The following is a 23470-nucleotide window of genomic DNA, read 5'->3' as shown; positions in this document are numbered from 1 at the left end:
TGCAAAGCTATACATTTTCCTCTCAGTGCTGCTTTTGCTCCGTCTCATAAGTTCTGATAGTTTGTCTTCATTATCATTTGTTTCCAGGAAAGTTTTGATTTCCTCTTGCTTTCATCATGGACCCACTGGTTATTCAGTATTAGGTTGTTTAACTTCTAGGTGTTAAAGTTTTTCTTCTGTGTCCCTTTGGAATTCACATATAATTTCAGGACCTTGTGGTCAGTGAAGGTAGCCTGCAAAATTTCTATCTCTTTGATATTATGGAGGTATGTTTTATGTGCCAACTTGTAGTCTATCCTGGAGAATGTCCCATGTACATTGGAGAAGAATGTGTATTCAGGTTTCTGGGAGTGGAGTGTCATATATATATCTATCTACTAGGCCTCCTTCTTCCATTTCTCTTCTCAGGTCTAGTATATTCTTGTTGGGCTTCAATCTAGTTGACCTATCCAGTGTTGACAAAGCCGTGTTGAGGTCCCCCACAGTTATTGTGTTGTTATTGATATTATTTTTCAGATTTGCCAACAATTGTATTAAATATTTTGCTGGCCCCTCATTTGGTGCATATATGTTTAGGGAGTGATTTCTTCCAGCAGTACATATCCCTTGATTAATACAAAATATTCGTCTTTGTCCCTTACAACTTTCCTGAGTATAAAGTTTGCATCATCTGATAATAGTATGGCCACTTCAGCCTTTTTATGGGTGTTATTTGCTTGGATGATTTTCCCCCAGCCTTTTATTTTGAGTCCATGTTTGTTCTGACTATTCAGGTGCATTTCTTTTAGGCAGCAGATGGTTGAAATGAGTTTTTGATCCATTTAGCCACTCTGTGTCTCTTAACTGGTGCACTTAGTCCATTCACATTGAGAGAAAGATTGTCCTGGGATTTAATGCCATCTTTATTTTGAAATTTGGTGTGTCTTTTGGTCAATCTTGTCTTAAATTAGGTCTTTCATTTTTTTTTCTCTTAAGACTGGTTTTGAGACTGTAAAGTTCCTGAGCTGTTGTTTCTGTGAAACCAGTATTTTTCCGTCAAACCTGAAAGTGAGTTTTGCTGGGTACAGTATTCTAGATGAAGTTTTTATTTCATTGAGTTTTGTCACTGTCCTACCACTGCTTTCTGGCCTTGAGTGTTTCTGGTGACAGGTCTGCTGTAAATCTCAAGGATGTTCCCTTAAATGCAATTTCACTTTTTGATATTGCTGCTTTCAGAATTCTGTCTCTATCTGTGGGATTCGTCATTGTGACTAGGATGTGTCTTGGGGTATTTTTTCTGGGGTCTCTTTTGGTTGGTACTCTTAGGGCTTGCAGGATTTGACTGCATATATTCTTTAGCTCTTCAAGTTTCTCTTTATTGATGTTCTTGATCATTGATTCTTCCTGGAAATTTTCTTCCTAGATCTATGGGACTATAATGATTCTTAAGTTGTTTCTGTTGATCTTATCATAGACTTCTATTTTCATCTGTTCCCATTCTTTGACTAATTTTTTCATTGTCTGCTCATTTGCTTTAAGTTTTTTTTTTCCAATCTCTCCCGCTGTATGGAGTTGTTATTTATCTCATCTTCCACAACATTAATTCTATTCTCAGTCTCTGTTACCCTTTTGGAGAGCTTATCCATTTTGTCATTCAATTCGTTTACCGAGGTTTTCAGGCCTGTTATTTGACCTGTTATTTCAGTTTGGAGTTTTGTGATTTCTATCTTCATATTTTCTTGGTTCTTATTAGTGTTCTGTTCAACTTGATCCATGGTTTCTTTGAGTTCTTTGAGCATCTTCCATATTTCTTGTCTAACTTCTTATTTGAGAGATTGATTAGTTGGTTGGCTGTTTTCTGGTCATCAGAGTTGTCATCTTCATTCTCTACGTCTGATGCTGGCCTGTGTGATTTCCCCATTGTCACACTTGAATTGTGGGTTTTTCTATGTGTTGTAGTGGCATTCATTGGCTAAATGATATGTGCGGCCACGCTCCTCTGGCTCCACCCTTTCTGGAAGGGGAGCCCTCTATGGATGAAACCTCAAGCAGGTATCAAATTTTAGGGCTGAGCACACAGCAGAGAAAACAGTCTGGGGAGAAATGCTGGGCTTCAGTGATCCAGCTCAGTTCTTAGTGTGATTTTTTTCTTCTTGTTGCAGTGTCATTCTTTCCTCAGAAAGAGCTCAAGGCCTCGTAGCAAAGCGGAGCTAAGTGCTCTTCTGTAGCCTCTGGGAGAACGAATTTTCTGGGTCCTTTTCGGCCCACTCCCAAGAGGTTTAGGAGACAGGACAGGAAACAAACACATACAGGCAGCACTCACAGGTTCTCACAGTAGGGCCCCACTGGGCTGGCGTAGATTTTCCCAGCCTTTATAATTTCCTTATTTAAACACTATGATTACATACATGATTGTAGTTGGGTTTTAGTCATAAGAAGAAAACCACCCTTCACCGTGCAACCTTCCCATCACCAATGCTCCCATCTCTTTCCTTCCTACCCCCTGCCTGTATTTGAGACAGACTTTCTACGTCCCTCACTCACTGATGTTGTTATGATAGTTCCCAGCATAGTTATTTCTCTAACTGCACTCACCACTCTTTGTGGTGAGCTTCATATCTTGAGCCGGTCCTTCTGGCCCTCATCTCTGGGAATTATTTCAATGTCTTTAATTTTTCTTAAAACCCATAGATGAGTGAGACTATTCTGTGTCTCTCTCTTCTTCTGACTAATTTCACTCAGCATAATAGATTCCATGTACATCCATGTACAGAAAAATTTCATGACTTAATCTCTCCTAATGGCTGCATAATATTCTACTGTGTATATGTACCATGGTTTCTTTAGCCATTCATCTGTTGAAGGGCATCTTGGTTGTTTCCACAGTCTGGCTATTTTAAATAGTGTGGCAATGAATATAGGTGTGAGGAAGGGATTTTTGTATTGGATTTTTGTGTTCCTAGGTATATTCCTAAGAATGGTATAGCTGGATCATATGGGAGCTCAATTTCCAGTTTTTTGAGGAATCTTCATATTGTTTTCCATATGGGCTGGACTAGTTGGCATTCTCACCAACAATGAATGAGAGTTCCTTTCTCCACACATCCCCACCAGCACTGGTTGTTCTTGTTCTTTGTGATGTGTGCCAGTCTCTGTGGTGTGAGATGGTACCCATTGTTGTTTTGATTTTCATCTCCCTGATGATTAATGATGTGAAACATTTTTTATGTGCCTTTTGGCCATTTGTGTTTCTTCTTTGAGAAAGTGTCTGTTCATTTCTTCTCCACATTTTTGATGGTATTTTATGGTTATTTTGTTGTTGTTGTTGTTGTTGTTGTTAAGTTCTGTCAGTAACTTGTATATCTTAAATATTAGTCCCTTATCTGATGGGTATTGGGTGAATGGCTTCTCTCCTTCTGTGGGTGTCTTTTGTATCCTAGGTATTATTTCCTTTGAGGTACAGAAGCTTCTCAGGTTAATATAATCCCATTTGTGTATCTCTGCTTCGACTTGTTTGGAGAGTACTGTTTCTTCCTTGAAGAAGCCTTTAGTTTCAATGTCTTGGTGTGTTTTACCTATGTGTTGTTCTATATACCTTATGGTTCCAGCTCTGATATCAAGGTCTTAATCCATTTGCATTTGACCTTGGTGCATGGTGTTAGCTGGAGGTCTGAATTTGGTTTTTTGCAAGTGGCTAACCAATTGTGCCAGCACCATTTGTTAAATAGACTTTCTTTGCTCCATTTTACATTTCTTTCCTTTTATCAAAGATTAATTAATTGTATATTTGGGGAGCATTCTCTAAATACTCCAGTCTATTCCACTGATTTGAGGTTCTGTCTTTATTCCAATACCATGCTGCTTTAATGACTATTGCTCTGTAATACAATTTAAAGTTGGGAAAAGTGATGCCTCCCATATTCTTTTTTCCAAGAGTTGCACTAGTTATTCTTGGGTGTTTATTGTTCCAGATAAATTTTAGGAGTGTTTGATCTACTTCTTTGAAAAATGTTATGGGTATTCTTGGAGGGATTACATTAAATTTGTGCAGTGCCTTGGGGAGTATTGCCATTTTAATGATATTAATCTTCCCAATCCATGAGCATGATATATGCTTCCATTTCTGCATATTATTTTTCAAAAGAATAGACCAGTCTACATTCTCACCAGCAGTGAATGATCTTCCTGCATCAGTGCCAGCACTGGTTGTTCTTATTCTTTTTGATGTGTCTGTCTCTCAGGTCAGCCCTGTGCAAGGCAGATGCCCTATTCGTTGTGCTATCCCTCTGGTTCAGAGGTACAGAAGCTTCTTTTTTTTTTTTTTTTTTTTTTGCTTAGAAATTTTTTTCTTTATTTAAACACATTGATTACATATATGATTGTGTTTGGGTTTCAGTCATGTAAAGAACACCACCCATCACCAGTGCAACATTCCCATCACCAATTCCCAAGTCTCCCTCCTCCCCACCCGACCCCCGCCTGTACTCTAAACAGGCTCTCCATTTCCCTCATACATTTTCTTTATTAGGAAAGTTCAAAATGTAGTTATTTCTCAAACTAAACTCATCACTCTTTGTGGTGAGCTTCCTGTGGTGAGCTGGAACTTCCAGCTCTTTTCTCTTTTGAGTCTGAAAATTATTATTGCAAGAATGTCTTTCATTTTTCTTAAAACCCATAGATGAGTGAGACCATTCTGCGTTTTTCTCTCTCTCTCTGACTTATTTCACTCAGCATAATAGATTCCATGTACATCCATGTATAGGAAAATTTCATGACTTCATCTCTCCTGACAGCTGCATAATATTCCATTGTGTATATGTACCACAGTTTCTTTAGCCATTCATCTGTTGAAGGGCATCTTGGTTGTTTCCAGAGTCTTGCTATGGTAAATAGTGCTGCAATGAATATAGGTGTAAGGAAGGGGTTTTTGTACTGTATTTTTGTGTTCCTAGGGTATATTCCTAGGAGTGGTATAGCTGGATCATATGGGAGCTCAATTTCAAGTTTTTGGAGGAATCTCCATATCACTTTCCATAAAGGTTGAACTAGACGGCATTCCCACCAGCAGTGGATAAGAGTTCCTTTCTCTCCACATCCCCGCCAACACTGTTTATTCTCATTCTTTGTGATGTGTGCCATTCTCTGTGGTGTGATGGAAGATGCTCAAATAACTCAAAGAAACCATGGATAGAGTTGAACAGAACACTAATAAGAACCAAGAAAATATGAAGACAGAAATCATAAAACTCCAAACTGAAATAACATGTCAACTAACAGGCCTGAAAAAGTCAGTAAATGAAGTGAATGACAAAATGGATAAGCTCTGGGACAGGGTATCAGAAGCTGAGAATAGACTTGGTGCTGTGGAAGATGAGATACATAACAATTCCATACAGCAGGAGAGATTGGAAAAAAAAACTTAAAGCAAATGAGCAGACAATGAAAAAATTAGTCAAAGAATGGGAACAGATGAAAATAGAAGTCTATGATAAGATCAACAGAAACAACTTAAGAATCATTGGAGTCCCAGAGACCCAGGAAGAAAATTCCCAGGAAGAATCAATGGTCAAGAACATCATTAAAGAGAAACTTCCAGAGCTAAAGAATATATGTGATCAAATCCTGCATGCTCGAAGATTACCACCCAAAAGAGACCCCAGAAAAACCACCCCAAGACACATCCTAGTCACAATGACAAATCCCACAGATAGAGACAGAATTCTGAAAACAGCAAGATCAAAAGGGGAAATTACGTTCAAGCAAGCATCCTTGAGATTTACAGCAGACCTGTCACCAGAAGCTTCTTAATGTAGTTCCATTTGTTTATTTTTACTTACATTTGCTTGATTAGTGGTGTTTCACCCTCTAGTCTCCATATAATTAAGAATTTTTATGCATTTTTTATATGTAACTTATGGTTTCAAGTCTGATATCAGGTTTTATTTTTTTATATTTGGGGGGCCAAGCTTGGTAATCCTCAGGGGTTACTCCTGGCTATGCACTCAGAAATCACTCCTAGCTTGACCATATGGGATATTGGGGGATCGAACTGAGGTTCGTACGGGGTCAGCCATGTGCAAGGCAAACACCCTATCACTCCAGCCCCTGATATCAGGTTTTTTAATCATTTTGATTTGAGCTTTCTGCTTGGTACTGAAAAGAAATCTGACATTTTCTTGCATGTAGCTGAAAAGCTCATGCTTTTCAAAGCACCACTTAATTTTCCCTTCTCCACTAGGTAATATTTATAATTTTTGTTCCTTTATCAAACATTATCTTATAAAATAATTGGCATTTCTTTCAAGATATACAATTCTAGTTCACTGATCTGAGGGGTTCTCTTTATTCCAATACTATTATGTTTTCCCCCATTATATAATTTCTTAATTTAAGCACCATGGCTACAAACATGTTCATGATAGGGTTTCAGCCATAAAATGCACACACCCCCCTTCACCAGTGCAACTTTCCTGCCACAATTGTTACCCATTTTTCTCCTCTCCCATTCTCTATGAGTCTTAGAGAGAGGAATTTTATTTCTCTACAATTGCCATATATTTGCTAGTGTAGTTATTTTTCTAACTGAAGTACCACTCTTGCATGTCTTGCACGTGACAGACCCTGTTTCCATCCACAGTCTCACATAGTGATCCGCATCCTTTTTCCTCTATGCGCAACAAACATCATTCATTAGATGTAACCTTGGGGGCCCTAAGAACTATATGACCTGTGTAATCCCTGGCAACACAAGACCTGTGCAATATTCCATCCTTGGGGCATTAAATTGAAATGGTACACCTGGTTGGCAGAGAATTGTTGGGTGCATTCAGACCTCTTGAGTATTGCTTGAAAGTCTTCCCTGAAAAAAAAATGTAATAGTTTGTTTAAAAATGTTTTTAAATAATTGCTGTGAGCCAAATTCTGTTGCAGTCTTCAGCGCCTGCAAATAGATCCTTCGTGGAGTTCGGGAAAAAATTCCACGGGGAGAGAGTGGGCACACGGAATGGCGAATGACAGAACAATATTGTAGAAATGAATTGAAACCACACAGAATGTATGGGGAATTACGTCTCAAAAGACGAAGACAAATTTATTTTTTGAGCTCGCTGACTTTTAAAGGTTAGAGGTTTGGAAAGCAGGTGCGAATTCTTGACATCAAAGAAACTGGGAAAAGAATGGAGGACTCTGGCTTAAATTATCATATTAAAGAGCCGATACTGAAGGTGAAAAGGCAGTTTGTTTTTGGGTTTGCTTTGTTTTGGGTAAACAGAAGGGAAACAGGTAATTTTCAGGGAAGTGGGAAGAGAGAGGAATGTTTTAGAGTTTTAGGGAGAAAACTGAAAATTGTTTTACTATGAGCTAAGTTTTGGGAAAAACCTGATCTTGGCGCCAAAGTAGGAAAAATTACAGGGAGCTGTTAAGTGGGAGACTTTTGGCAGGATTGTACTGTCCTCCTATGTTAGAAAGAATTTACTAAGGCCTGATTATTAATTTTGGTTAAAAATAAAGAGAGAGATAGTTACAGCCACTTTTGGAATTATGGTCAAACACTCCACGCAAAGGGTCAAGTGATTTTGACTGCTCTAAGCGGGCCTTTTTGGCAAATAATTCCTTTTCAGGAGGGCACTATACCTTGTGGTGTGTGCCTCTCCTGAGTGGGATGTGGCAAATAATATTTGTTTTGTTTTGTTTTGGGGCCACACCTGGTGATGCTCAGGAGTTATTCCTGGCTATGTGCTCAGAAATTGCTCTTGGCTTTTGGAAAATATATGGGACACAGGGGATCTAACTGAGTCCGTCCTAGGTTTTAACCTGAATACTGGTTGGAACCCCTCTCTGGAGAAAAAAAAGCAACTAATTCTTTGTTTTTCAAAATTTTATGACTTCCAGGCTGTAGTGATAGTACAGCAGTAGGGCATTTGTCTAGCATGCAGCCAACATGGGATGGAACCTGGTTTAATCCCCGGCATCCCATATTGTGCCCCGAGCCTTCCAGGAGTGATTTCTGAGCACAGAGCCAGGAGTAACCCTTGAGCATAGGTGGGTGTGGCCCCCAAATCAAACAATAATAAAAACAATAACAGAAAAAAATATGACTGGAACATGTCAACACTGAAAATATTACTTAAAAATCCCAAATAATGCAATAATGGTTTAAGCCATTTAAAATATATTCAATTTTAATATGTCAAATACACAAATTTTCTCATATACATTATATAAAATCAATTTCTTTTTGCTAAATATATTTTTTCTAAAAAGCATAGTCTTGCTAGGATAGAGAAGTAGTTTCGTATGTAAGGTACATGCCTTAATTGTGGCCAATCTAGGTTCAATCCCTGATACCATATATGGTTTCCCAAGTCTTCTTTGGAAGTGATCCCTAAATGCAGAACCACCTCAAAAAAATAAAAAAAACCTCACAGTTTTTATACCATTATGTAGAACTATTTTGATGTTTTATGTTGTACATAGAGAGTAAGCATTCAGAGCATTTATTTATTGAAACTTTTATTGATGATTTACCTGGACATTGCAAAAAAGATACTGAAAATGTGATTTTGAATGTTGGTAAAAATACACAGTAAAAATATTTTCTACAATACAAGGAACTCATAATTACTTGAAAGAAGAAAAAAGCAAAGAAGTAGATAGAAGATAATTGACTTTGTATGGAGCACTCATACTGATGTTTCATACTGATGTCTTTATAAACAAAATATTTGTTTAATAGTAGACTTCATGATTTTTTATAAAATAAACATTTATATACCTGATATTATATAAAAATTTTCAGGTCTAGAGGTGTCAAAAGGGAGAAAATTTTTTTCAGGTCTAAATCAGATGAGAGTGTAAGAGTTTAAGCATACTTGAAGTATACAATGTTTAATTTAGAAAGGAGTATTTTAGCTAAGATAAAATTTTTACATTATTTTTATTGAATTGCTACTTATTACTTTCTTATTGTGTCACTTTAATATGTGGCATTTGATAAAATACTTCAAAAATAAAAAAAGTTGACACATAAATTTCTTATTCTTCCTTAGGTGAATGATGCTCAGTCCTTCCCAGGACCTTTTACTGTCTTGCCTGTGAAGACAACATGGAGTGACATTAACTCTCATATCCTTTTATTTGATCTGGAAAGCCTTATTGAACTTATGCTGCCAACTCAAATCTGTGATGTTGACCCTTCCAATTCATTCTATGGCACTGAGATTCTGCGAAGAGCCAGAAGCACTGTGGAGAAGAAAACATTGACTCTGAAGAGAAATAAAACTGCCAGTGGTCCTCTCTCAGCAGAGGCTCCAGCCAAGACTGTTAATGAAAACCCAGTCCAAGGAGATAATACCATCAAATTCTTTGACGAAAATGATGGCATTAAAAGGCACAAGAAAATGAAGAGCTCCAAAAAGACACATCCTAAACCTTTCAGAAAAGTTGATGCCAACCTCATGATAGACACAGCAAAATTGCTCCTATCTTGCCTTTTGCCATGGGGGGTGGATAAAGAATTAGATAATCTTTGCATTAAGCATCTTAATATTTTAAAGCTCCAGGGTCCTATTTCTTTAGGACTTGCTTCAAATGAAAATCAATTCTCATTGATGCTGCCAGGTTGGGATTTAAGCAATGGGGAAGTGAAAAAAGAATATTCAAAAGTAAATTTATTTTCCAGTAAAGTTTTGGACTTGTCAAATAAATATAAATTGACATTTTTTAGCCAAGCAGGAATGCCAAGAGGATTGGAAAATAATTGTGATTCTTTGCAAGAGTCAAATACTATCATTTATTTATTGAACAGACTATTTTTAGTTAATAAATTAGTTAACATGCCCTTAGAATCTTCAGGTGGAACTGAAAGGTAAGTCATATCTATTAATTTATATGTATCTATATTTTAAAGTGATAGTTGTGATTATTATACGTGATTATTTAAAATTATCATTATTTGGGGCTATAGTTATAGAAAACAGAGGTGCTTGCAGGGAGCTCGCATTGCAAATGGCCAACCTGAGTTCTATCCCAAGTACCCTTCCTTCCTTCCTTCCTTCCTATCTTCCTTCCTTTCTTCCTTCCTTCCTTCCTTCCTTCCTTCCTTCCTTCCTTCCTTCCTTCCTTCCTTCCTTCCTTCCTTCCTTCCTTCCTTCCTTCCTATCTTCCTTCCTTCCTTCCTTCCTTCCTTCCTTCCTATCTTCCTTCCTTCCTTCCTTCCTTCCTTCCTTCCTTCCTATCTTCCTTCCTTCCTTCCTTCCTATCTTCCTTCCTTCCTTCCTTCCTTCCTTCCTTCCTTCCTTTCTTTCTTCCTTCCTTTCTTCCTTCCTTCCTTCTTACCTTCCTTCTTCCTTCCTTCCTTCCTTTCTTCCTTCATTCCTTCCTTTATAAAGTAAACCATTTTAGTATAGAGTACATTTTTTAAAAGAATTCTCTCACATAATTGAGATCAGGCATAATTTCAAATTTAAATTATGTATTTTAATGAAGTAATTAAAATATTTTTATTGCTCTTATAACATGTACTAGCAAATCATAGTTCTGATGAAAATCAATTTTATAGATACACTGATACAGATACACACATATTTATATATGCTTTTAAATTTAATTATATGAACAGAAATCCATTAAGTATTTATATATCACATGGGAAGTAACATTAAAATATTATTTCAAATCATGTCACTTAGTTGATACTTTGAAGTGTTAAAATGAATAAGAACTTTCCGTATTTCATTTATAGATAGTGGAGTTTAGGAATATCATTTTTTTTATTACTCACATTGTAAACCATTTATATAAATGATTTCCCTTAATATACTCAGAAAAACTTGCATAGAAGTATTCTATTTTTCATTTTTATATCTATAGAGATATGAAGGCTTATGGAGAGAAACTGAATCTCAAGACAAACCAGTGCCTTTGCTTCTGATTCAAGCCTGAGCATGAGTTTAATTCCAAAGCCAGATTACCTAGTTTAGCTGTTTGCTTATCTTCAAAATTTACTATATATTTTTACAGTGTAATATTAGAGAATTGAGTTAAGTTCACCAAATGCTTGAGACCCTGAGTAGTTGTTTGCAGAGGAAATATAGATGAAATTCTCATTTGTTTAGAAACTCATCCAAAGGAAAAAGCTTTAGCATGTAAAATAAGAGTGGGGGTAAACTGTCATTGACCTCTTTGCTCTTTGATAAGGCCAATCAACCAATATAAGGACCCTTACTGATAGCAATTCTGCCCTCAGTGAGCTTATAGGCCAGTAGGGAGCTTTAGTGGGGCATATGGATATCTAGTGCTGTGCTTTCTCTGCTTAAAAGGCTTCTGTATTTCAGAACCCTCTCCGTTTTTTGTTAATTGCTTCAAATAAAAACATATTGGTAAATGTAGCATATGTGGATCATTAAAAATGTTAAATAGATGTGTTCAGTGGATCATTAAAAAAATTAATGGTCCAGAGACTAGTACAGGGAGAGATTGAAGAGCATTCTTTATATGGGACTGATCCTACTGCTGTCCTCTGCACCACAAGCATACTGTTTATGCAGGCCTGAGGACTTCTTAGTATTAATAACTGTGAACCTGGAGCCCCCCTCATATTGCCAGGATGACCTGAATAACCCCCACCATTGCAAGACCTGAGCAGCACCACATCCTCAGGCCCCCTACACTAAACTGCAAAATCAGATGATCAAGAACCAGTAGAGTATTGCTTCCTTAGCACTGCTTGTGGGAACCTCTCACCAAATCTTTTTTTAGTTAGCTTCTTTTCTATTACTTTATTTTATTTTTGTTTGTTTGTTTGTTTTATTTTGGGACCAGACTTGGGAGTACTCAGGGATTACTCCTAGCTCTGTGCTGAGAAATCACTCTTGGCAGACTCAGGGGACTGACTATATGGGATTACTAAGAATATTTATATAGTAACCATGATTAAAAAAATAATCCTGTTATTCTGGCACCTGAAGTCCTGGGAGCAAATTTAGTTATGTTGATTAATTTACCTTGTGACTAGAACTTTTTTACTTAAACCTTAGAGCTTAGGGTCTTGAGAAACTGAGATCATTAGAATAGGTCAACAAAATTTCTAGAGTTTTATAAATTTGACTGTTGATCAACTGTATTAGTTTTTGGAATCATGATACCACAGAGTAAAATTGAGATTTAGTTATTGTTTGCAAAAGTTTTCATTCTAACTTTGTTCTGGACATGAAGTAATAGACATGGATGATATGTTTAAATTGCCTTTAGAGGTGATGAAGGCCTTTACATATATCTTCTGTAGAGAAGCCTTAAAGGCATTACTATATTCAAGTTAATTTTAATGTCATAGCTTTCCAAAGCTGGAGAGATAGTACAGGGGTACGGTTCTTGCCCTGTACACAGACAACTGACACTCCACATGTCTTGTGTATTGTCAGGAGTGATCCCCAAGTGCAGATTTAGGAGTAAGCTATGAGCACTGCTTGTGTGATTCCAAAAGCCATAAAACCCCCAAAATGTTGACAAATCATATCTAAAACAAGTGCTAGCATGTAAGTGTGAGAAGTAGAATGTTCTTCCTGAAATGGGCCATTTCAGAGTTGATCTATTGTCAGAAGCTATATATCATCATTCAGGAAATGAAAGAAGTCTGTACTGAATGTGTTATACCAGATTCTTCTAACAATATGGTTCTGTCACTACAAAGTCTCTTGGATTGGGAAAGTTGAGAAATTCTTTTGTGCTTAACTAGACACCAACATAACTGAATTATAAAAATCTTTGCCCATGAGAATATTCTTGGATGGTGACTATGCCTTCTTCTGCTTGAATCATGAAGTAGAGTGAAGCCTTTCTTCATCAGTTGCCCCTAGTACATGAAAAGAGCTCTTTGGCATATACCATATATTAGGATCCAAATATGTATTAGCCACAAATATCATTACCTAAAGAAGCAAGGCTCCTCCTATAAATGTTTTCCAGTGGAATCACTCTGGTAGATTCAGATTTCTAATTTAATTGACTTTCAGGTTTTAGGCAGGAGAAAAGTGAGAAAATAAGGTACACCAGAGAGATGAATTAAAAGCTCCTGATAAAATAATCATGGCTAATCCTCAAACTTGTTTTAAGTGATAATTAACAATGATTCACAAAGTTGTTTTCAGTCATATTTCATTACAGCCTTCAAAATCTTTTGTTTAATTTTCAACAGTTCTTTCAAAGTGGAATCTGTGTATTATAACAAGGCAAAAAGTTCTGACAACTTGACAATCTTGACGAATTCAAGCTTCTACGGTTACTTACGAAATGGTAAAGGAGTTACGGACAATTATCTGATCATTTTTGGTATAAAATTAAATTGTTTTTCTGAAACTGAAGAGTCCTCTCAAGAATGAGATGCATATATGTTTCTAATTTAAGTCTGTACATATATTATGATTATGGCTTTATATTCTGCCTATATTTGAATATATATGAATATTTTATTAAGATAAATATTTTTTTCTTGTTTAAGTGATTACAAAATACTCCAGCCCACAATCTATTCTCAATTTCTTCATTTCATTTTCCTGTTTCCTACAATTATTCAGATCTAAGTCTCAGACCATCATACTACTGTTTAAAACCTATCTATGGCTTATGCTGCACTCAGAATAAAAGTGTAGTCCTTAACACAATTCTGAAGGACCAAGTGGATCTGATTGCCCTATTCAGATCATTATATAAACACATCCATCTTTCGCCTTTTCTTTATCTATTCTATTTCTGTCTTTTCACACTTATGGAAATATGGCAAGCCATTTCCTTTGGAATTCATTTTATGTAGGTTTCATGGAGGTTAGTTGTTTCTTGTTCAATTGCCACTTCAATATTTTTATAATGACCAAATACAGTGGCTCTGAGTGGTCCTGGGGTCATTGTGTCCTACCAAACTGAACCCAGTTCTGGCCCTTGAATGTTATTTTATCATCAAGCTATTCTCCCTTCTCTCTGGCACACACCTCCTATCCCTTTCCCTATTACTATTTTTCATAATCTTTTTCCATTACTATACTATGCCATTTTTATCACTTTATGATATTAAAAGGTAAACTCCATGCTTTCCTAAATGATAGCTTTATTCACTACGGTGTATCCTGTATTCCTAGAACTAGGTTTTTAAGGAATTAAAGCACATCTGTTTGTATTCTTGGTTGGATAGTAATTAGAACTATGGTTTGGTGAATAGATTAATGAGACTAAAGTTCTTTGTAACTTTAGATATGTACCCCAACCCTCAAGGGCCATATTTTCAATAATATATTTTCATATCTCTTCAATAATGGAATAGGATTCCCTGATGCTTCCAAAGTTGTACAGTGATAGATATGTTAGGGTTCCCTGAACAGCAGTTTAGAGAGGCTCTCAGGACCAATGGAAAGTAACATCAGGGGCCGGTGAGGTGGCGCTAGAGGTAAGGTGTCTGCCTTGCAAGTGCTAGCCAAGGAAGGACCATGGTTTGATCCCCCGGCATCCTAGATGGTTCCTCAAGCCAGGGGCAATTTCTGAGTGCTTAGCCAGGAGTAACCCCTGAGCGTCAAACGGGTGTGGCCCAAAAACCAAAAAAAAAAAAAAAAAAAAAAAGGAAAGTAACATCAGGGATTTTTCAAAGAAAGGATTTATAATAGCCTTAAATTATTAAATGCTGGGCCCGGAGAGATAGCACAGTGGCGTTTGCCTTGCAAGCAGCCAATCCAGGACCAAAGGTGGTTGGTTCGAATCCGTTGTCCCATATGGTCCACCGTGCCTGCCAGGAGCTATTTCTGAGCAGACAGCCAGGAGTAACCCCTGAGCATCGCTGGGTGTGGCCCAAAAACCAAAAAATAAATAAATAAATAAAAATTAAATGCTGGGTTATTTCAAATGTTATGCAAACACTTCATTTACATCTTTTAAATTAATGCATAAGCTGCCATGAATATATGAAAAGTGGTCTCTAATATATCCTGAGAAAAATTTGGGTTCAAATTAGCTAATACACTTAATATCAAACAACAGTCAAATCGAGGAGTGCAGAAATCAGTCTCACTCTGATTCTAACTCCTTACTTTTTCTTTTTCTTTTTTTTGGTTTTTGGGCGACACCCAGTGACACTCAGGGGTTACTCCTGGCTATGCTCTTAGAAATCGCTCCTGGCTTGGGGAACCATATGGGACACCAGGGGATTGAACCGTGGTTCATCCTAGGTTAGCACATGCAAGGCAGACACCCTGCAGCTTGTGCCACTGCTCCAGCCCCTCTAACTCCTTACTTTCTGTATTCCTTGAGGCCACTTCTCCAGTCATGATTACAAGCCTCTATAGAAACCACAGCCTGAGTTGAATGCCTGCTCCTTAGAGAATACCCTTTACTAGAGTTATTTATCCTAGATTTCAGTTTTCCCTGTACTTGCAGTGGAAATAGAAAATAGCGGTTTCTGCTGAATGAGGGAATTGCAAAGTTGGGCAAAGTAGGCCTCATCTTTTCTTATTATGCCAGAAAAAAACAACCTCAAAAGTTAGTGCTGGGTGAATAATTTTCCTAATTTTTAGGATTGGTATTTATATCATTGGTGATATAATTAGGCATTAGGAAATATTTTTAAATAAAAAATTGTAATTAGATAAAGAAAGGAGTCACTCATTGATACTATAAAGTCAAAGCTTGAAAAATAAAATGATATTCTGAGACGTTTATTCTAAAAAGTCAATAGGAGCCACTTTTTACTGAGATATTTCCAGTGGAGAATGAATTGAGCCATACTCAAGAATGCTGGGAGTTGCTTCCTGCTCTTTAGTTATGGGTTGCTTCCAGAAGTGTTTGGGAGTATGATGCCAGGAAATGAATCAAGGATGGTATTATGCAAAGCATGCACCTTTACTCACTATCTGTCCCACAATATTTATTTTATCTTTTCTTAGAGTTTTCTTTCCCCTTGCAATTGCAATTAATTATTTGACTCACTGACATTGCCAAGGAAATTTGGCTTTCATTTCTACTTCAGGTGAGAATTTTAGTAATTATTGAAATGTATTAGAATGTACAAAGCAAAAGCTGAGACTCATACTTACTTGATGGTAGTCACAGAGTCAACAGAGTTACAGAGAGAAAGACTGGGATCAAAAGAAAATTTCCCTTTCCTGCTGTGCTTATGAAAAATTTATTATATGACCTCAGGACTGGAGAGATAGGTAAGGCATTTTCCTTGCATGCAGCCAATTTAGGATTGATTCCTCAGTCAATCCTGAAACATATGGGAACTCATATATTTCTCCTGAGCACCTCCAGGAATGATTCTTGAGTATAGAGCCAGGAATAACCTCTGAACTCTACTGAGTGTGGTCCTCAAAATAAAAAGCAAACAAAAAGTGTCTCAAATAATATTGTTTAATTCATATTTTATGCACTATTATTGGCCATTTCAATTATATGGTAAATTAAGAAAATCATTATATTAATAATGAATTAGGAGACTGAAGAGGTGAGACAAAGTTTAAGGAACTTACCTTGCATTCATCTGACCCAGATTCAAACCCTGGCACTAAATCAGGTTCCCTCAGGACTACCAGGAGTGATACCTGAGAACAGAAACCCCTCTCAAGGATAAAAAAATTCCTTATGTTGCTTCCTGCTCTCAATTTCTATTTTATTAATACCTGTCACATTTATCTTGTACAAGAAGTAACAGTAGATTTAGAGATATATAAGCATATCTATTTATATACACATATGTAGGTGTTTTATTTAAAAATTGTATTAATGATTTAAATAGTTGGTATTAGGATTTCAAATATATTATTGATTTACTTACATAAATAGAAATTTTTTGCAATTATTCTTCTAAAACTCTATTTTTATCTCATTCCTGAGGTGTGTCACTTATATACTACACATTAGCCACTAAAAAGCTTTAAATATATTGATTTTTTATTTAAATGAGAATATTGGCACATTTTCAGTTAATGGAAAAAATACTCATTAAGGGCTTTTTATTTTTTTAATTTTTGGGGCCACACCCAGTGATGCTCAGGTGCTACTACTGGCAATGCGCTCAGAAATTGATCCTGGCTTGGGGGACCATATGGGATGCTGGGGGGTCAAACCATGATCCATCCTAGTTCAGCCACATGCAAGGCAAATGCCCTACCCCTGTGCCACAGCTCCAGGGGTAAGGACTTTTTTGTGTGTAGAAGACTGTTGTTTCTTTTGTGAATCAATTCAAATGAGCAAGAGCTCACTTGCTTTAAAATTTTTATATAGAATGTTAGATCAGAATATAGAAAATCAAGGAGAGAAAAGCATAAAAGAAGCAACATATAATAACATGGGACATGAGCTGGAATTATAGTACACTAGTAAAGTGACCTGGGATCACCTGCCATCACAAGTGTTCCCCCAAGCCTGCCAGGAGCGATTTCTGAGCACAGAGCCAAGAGTAACCCCTGAGTGCCACCAGGTGTGACCCAATCCCCCTTCAGAAAAGGGACAATTTTGATCTATAACTATTAATCAGAATAGTATACTTGGGTAAAGACAAATTAAAATATGTCTTTAATTTTCTTTATGATAGATACTGATTCTTGGCAAGGCAAAATTTAAGAAACTCTTTCTATGAGAAAATAATCAGAAATTTTGGTGATCTGTTGGAATGAAAATATTAGAATTTCCATTCTATTGGTAACATTTACAAAGATGGTTTTAAGGCATTAAAAAGAAATCTGCTTTTATGTATTAACATGTTTATTAAAAATACTCTTAGACTCTTCTCAATTCTGGCTATATGTGAAAGACTATAAATATACTTTTATTTTTTTTTTTTTTTTTGGTTTTTGGGCCACACCCGGTAACGCTCAGGGGTTACTCCTGGCTATGTGCTCAGAAGTCGCTCCTGGCTTGGGGGACCATATGGGACACCGGGGGATCGAACCGCGGTCCGTCCAAGGCTAGCGCAGGCAAGGCAGGCACCTTACCTCTTGCGCCACCGCCCGGCCCCTACTTTTATTTATTTTTAAATAATATCTTTAAGCACCATAATTACAAACATGTTTGTAGTTGAGTTTCAGTCATTAAAAGAACACCCCTCTTCACTAATGCAACATTCCCACCACCAATGCCCCGTATTTCCCTCTTCCTCAACCCCCTGCCTGTATTCAGGACAGGCATTCTACTTTTCTCACTCACTAACATTGTTATGATAGTTGTTAGTGTAGTTATTTCTCTGCATTCACCATTCTTTATGGTGAGCTTCATATTGTGAGTCAGTCCTTCTGGCCCTCATCTCTATTGTCTCTGTATATTGTATATTGTATATTGTAATATATTACAATAATGTATTTTTAAAACTCATAGATGAGTGAGACTATTCTGTGTCTATCTCTTTCCCTCTGATTCATTTCACTCAGCATAATAGTTTCCATGTCCATATGAATATACTTTTATAAGACATCAATGGTTTTGTTAATACTGTCCTCATCTTGGCATCCAGTCAAAGAATTAACTTGAACATTAATGTTTGAGGGAGGAATAAGAACTTGGGTTAATGTGTGTAAAAATCACCCCATATACTGTATTTTCAAGCTTGGGTGAATAGGACTGAAGCAGGGTAGCTGTGATGAATTAATGAACCAAGATAATCAGGGAAGAACCATGGAGTTTGAGGCATCTTGCCTCATGATCCCTTTGGGCTTGCAAAACTGACCTCTATTCTACCATCAACAATTCAACCAGGAGTGGGAGAGTCCAGTGAGATCCAGGTAAACTTTTAAAAGTCAAAGGGCTTAGTTAAAAAAAAAAAAAAAAAAAAGGAAGTTGGGGAATGCTTTTGCTCTGGCCAAGAGCATAGTGTAAACTAATAAATATACAGATAGTTTTGAAGACAATAATATTGCACTCATTTCTAATATCCCATGCATAATCTTATATGTATTTTTAGGGAAGAATGAAACCCAGATTTCTGAAACTGATATATTACTTTTGAAGCTAATTTCCTGTTGGAGAGATCAATCTGTGCAGGTATGATATAATACAGTTTATGTTCTTGAAGTTATTGTAAAAGTTCCTTGCTGTAGTTCACTTATGCTCCCTTTTACCTAAAGATACCAGTAATGAGATGAATGATAGTATTATCCTTACAAAATTCTCCTAGGGTATTTCATTTAATGTGTCCAAATGCAGAGACAAATAACAGGAATAGTAAAAATAGCTGTATATATGAGCATAACAAGGTAGTGTGTTTGAATGGAGGGGACTGAGGAATGGAAGTTTATGTTGGGGTAAGTAGGGCTTTTAATTTGTGCACAATTCTCTATTTTTAATTTCAAAATCTGTCATGACATAAGGATCTCTAGACACCATAATTTGCTCTGGATGTGTGTGTACATATATATATATTTATAATTCTAGTTAAATACACAATTCTAATAAATAAGTGTATAAAGGTAATTTTAAGAATATTGAATCTGGGGCCAGAGATAGCACAGCGGCGTTTGCCTTGCAAGCAGCCGATCCAGGACCTAAGTGGTTGGTTCGAATCCCAGGCATCCCATATGGTCCCCTGTGCCTGCCAGGAGCTATTTATGAGCAGATAGCCAGGAGTAACCCCTGAGCACTGCCAGGTGTGGCCCAAAAAACAAAAACAAAAAACAAAAACAAAAACAAAAAAAATTGAATCTGTGAGCTGAAATTATAGAACTGGTTTCTTGGATGTCTGACTCATCTTTATAGCTTATTTAGATCCCCAAAACTAAGTGGGTAAATTTGTTCATTACAGAGTAAATCTTTGTGCATTTTCAAGGTCATTTTGAAGATGGCAATAGTAATACTTCGAATTGTGGATGATTATTCTTAGTTACAGGATAAAAAGAAAAGTTAACTCTAAATAAATGGTAGAAGCTGGTACCATAAATCGTAAAAGAACAGTTGGAATGGCCACTGAAATTATGATATAAACTTGTCTACATGGCTTTCCCCTAGTCACTTTGCTCATAATTCTCACCATTCTTACAAGCTTTTTTATTTGGCCTTTTTATTTCCAGAACACACAAGCTCATTTCCACCTCAGGGCCTTTTGTGATCAGTGATGGTATTTTTAGTTGTGGTCATAGTTAGATATTTTCACTTCTGATTTATAACTTTATTATATCATCCTCATCTTCAGAAAATAGTATCATATAAAATTAATCATAGCCAAGTTTTTTCATCATGTGAAACATATATACATTCATATATAGATAAGTATGTCTATATTGTGATATGGAATAATATAGATTGACAAAATATCTAATAATTACATAATTTTATATATCTCAAAATATGAAAATTAATAATAGACATGTATGAGTCAAACTATTTAAATATGTGGTATTAGAACAATATGCTTGCCATAACCAGCAGTGCTCAGAGCTCACTCCTGCTTTGTACTTAGTGATCACTCCTGTCAATGCTGGTGGGAGGGACATTTGGGATTCTGGATATAAAACTCAGGTCAGCTGTGTGCAAGGTAAATGCTTTACTTGCATTTTTATCTATCTGGCCTTGATAGTTTTTCTATTTTGAGGAATCTCCATGTCTTTGTAACCTAACACCATCTAACCAACAGAATCAGAATTGCTTTTCCTCCACATCCTTACCAACATTTGTTTATAATCTTTTGGAAATGACTTTTCTCACAAGTATAAATTTATTCCCCCTGCAGTTTTGATTTGCATTTTCTTTTTTTTTGGTTTTTGGGGCACACCTGGTAACGTTCAGGAGTTACTCCTAGCTATGCGCTCAGAAGTTGCTCCTGGCTTGGGGAACCATATGGGACACCGGGGGATCGAACCGTGGTCCATCCAAGGCTAGCGCAGGCAAAGCAGGTACCTTACCTCTAGCGCCACTGCCCGGCCCCTGCATTTTCTTTATTATAATAATGTTGAACTTTTCATTTTCATGTGCCCTTGAGTCACCTGATGTTTTCTCTAAAGAACAGTTTATTTATTACATTTGCCTTCCATTTTTTTTTTGGATTGGGTTGTTTGCTTTATTATGTTGAGTTGGACTAGCTCTTTATTTATTTTGGGTACCAACCCCTTGTTGGACATTTTATATGCAAGATTTTCTACCAAAATTGTTTTATTGAGTCTCTAAATACATCTGTGGTATTGAGCTTCTATATTGTTTGATCTATTTCTTCTTTAAATATTTATGACATGACTGTCTCTAATATTTATCTGGTTAATTCATTTTTATGTAATGTTTGTGTCTGAAGCTAAAATAATAAGTTTCAATGATTTTCCATGTGACTTTCCTTTTTTCCCCAAAAATACCTTTTGTTGAAGAGCTTTTTTCTTTACTTATAGTATGTTCTTGACTTCTTAGTTATAAATTAAGTTCCTTTATGAGTATGGACTTATTTCTTGGTTTTCTAATCTATGTCTTGGTCTTTCTGCTTGCTTTTATTCTAGTTCCAAACTTTTAATTAGTATTACTTGGTAGTATAGTTTGGAGACAAAGTATGGGTGTTTAATTATTTTTTCTTTTCTCTCTTATTTGCTTTGGCTATTTCATTTTATTTCTGGTAATGCAGACATTTTAGAATTTGTCTTATTTCCTTGAAAAAACTGCCATTAATAGATGACATGTATTTAATTTGCACAGCTAATTTAAGTAGTGTTTTTACTGAGTCGTTCTTATAAACGATCATCATTTACTTAAGTTGCTTTTAAAATAAATTATATTCAAATTCATTTAGTTAATATGATAAAAATGAAAGTGGGTTATGTGAAACAATTGAGAGATCTCTCAATTTTCCTTTTTAGAATCGCATGTATTTGTTAAAGAATAGTGTGATACTTTGGTGCCAGTTCTTAGCATCTGCACTTCATTTGTTTTTAGATATTTATTCAAGTGGAGTTGAGCTTTACAAACAAAAATAACTCTAGACCTTATGTTTTGTGCAAGACTTACAAACATTTATAATAATACTTAAAATTTGTGCAAGACTTACAAACATTTATAATAATACTTAAAATAATTCACTAAAAAACACTTTACAGGTAACTGAAGCAATACAAGCTGTTCTCTTGGCTGAAGTTCAGCAGCATATGAAGACTTTGAGAAGGACAGTAGTTAGTAGTCAACCAGAATCCCTGGCAGAGAATGAGAGCTCTGAGATGTTGCGGATGCTGCCAAAGATAGAGTGGGCCAACGAGTTAGAGTCAGAGTATTTTACTGACAGTTTGCCACTGCAAAGTAAGTGCAAAATTTATTGACATGCCCTTTTACATGAACCTTTTCTACTACTTAACAATGTGTTGAGAATGCATCTTCAATATATCAATTATGCAAAATTGAAAGCTAAGTACAATTGCTTCTGAACTATTCTGCTATCATTTTTCTTTTCTAATTGTCATTTTTAAAGATATTCTAAATTCTGGATAATCAAGATTTTCTAGAAAAAAGATGTAATTTATAAAAAAGTAAGTCAAAGTTAAATAACTATAACTAAAGCAGATTTAACAGTAGTATTTCAATAGAATTTATAGTATAAGAACAGCTGATAAAAGTTATCCTTAGGGGCTGAAGAGATAGTACAGTGGGTAAGGTGTTTGAGTTGTGTGGGTGGCAGAACCAGTATTTATTTCTGGCACAACATAGGGTCTTCTGCACACTGATAGGGTAGAGAGCCAGGAGAGAGCACTAAGTACACCTGTGAGTGCTCCCAAAAGTAAAAAAAAATTACATTTCATACCCAAAGAAAGGAAGGAAGGAAGGAAGGAAGGAAGGGTGGAAGGAAGGAAGGAAGGGTGGAAGGAAGGAAGGAAGGAAGGAAGGAAGGAAGGAAGGAAGGAAGGAAGGAAGGAAGGAAGGAAGGAAGGAAAGAAGGAAGGAAGGAAGGAAGGAAGGAAGGAAGGAAGGAAGGAAGGAAGGAGGGAAGGAAGGAAGGAAGGAGGGAAGGAAGGAAGGAAGGAAGGAAGGAAGGAGGGAAGGAAGGAAGGAAGGAAGGAAGGAAGGAAGGAAGGAAGGAAGGAAGGAAAGAAGGAAGGAAGGAAGGAAGGAAGGAAGGAAGGAAGGAAGGAAGGAAGGAAGGAGGGAAGGAAGGAAGGAAGGAGGGAAGGAAGGAAGGAAGGAAGGAAGGAAGGAGGGAAGGAAGGAAGGAAGGAGGGAAGGAAGGAAGGAAGGAAGGAAGGAAGGAGGGAAGGAAGGAAGGAAGGAAGGAAGGGAAAGAAATAAAGAAGAAAGAAAAAAAGGAAGAAAGAAAGAAGAAAGAAAGAGATAATTAAAAAGAAATCAGTACAAAATGAAACAATTATTATTACAGATGAACCACTTGATTTTACTGTTATAATATTATTATATTGATATTTATTTTTATGTCTAGCAAGTGAATCTGCATATATAATCCAAAATTTTATCTGATAATTTAGCCCATTATCTTTAATATAATTTTTATAATTAAATTTTTAGAATGTATGGGCTAGAATTATAGTACAATTGGGTAAGGCACTTGCCT

The 23470-nt window shown here is 36.3% G+C and overlaps 2 protein-coding genes across 2 annotated transcripts in view; one reads left to right on the top strand and one right to left on the bottom strand.

Moving 5' to 3' along the window:
* LOC126001626 (protein unc-13 homolog C-like) overlaps nt 1-23470 on the bottom strand; it is an 853998-nt gene that overhangs the window by 381513 nt on the left and 449015 nt on the right. The window lies entirely within an intron of this gene.
* The window catches only part of WDR72 (WD repeat domain 72), a 205734-nt gene that overhangs the window by 113566 nt on the left and 68698 nt on the right, over nt 1-23470 (top strand). Inside the window, exons 14-17 of the mRNA XM_049769302.1 lie at nt 9027-9844; nt 13172-13269; nt 18911-18990; nt 22014-22122. Coding sequence (XP_049625259.1) covers nt 9027-9844; nt 13172-13269; nt 18911-18990; nt 22014-22122 — 1105 coding nt within the window. The remainder of the gene's footprint in view (nt 1-9026; nt 9845-13171; nt 13270-18910; nt 18991-22013; nt 22123-23470) is intronic.

Source organism: Suncus etruscus, chromosome 2 (assembly GCF_024139225.1).
Source record: "Suncus etruscus isolate mSunEtr1 chromosome 2, mSunEtr1.pri.cur, whole genome shotgun sequence".
Taxonomy (NCBI): domain Eukaryota; kingdom Metazoa; phylum Chordata; class Mammalia; order Eulipotyphla; family Soricidae; genus Suncus; species Suncus etruscus.
The sequence above is the reverse complement of the archived record's forward strand: the minus strand, read 5'-3'. Positions and strand labels throughout refer to the sequence as shown.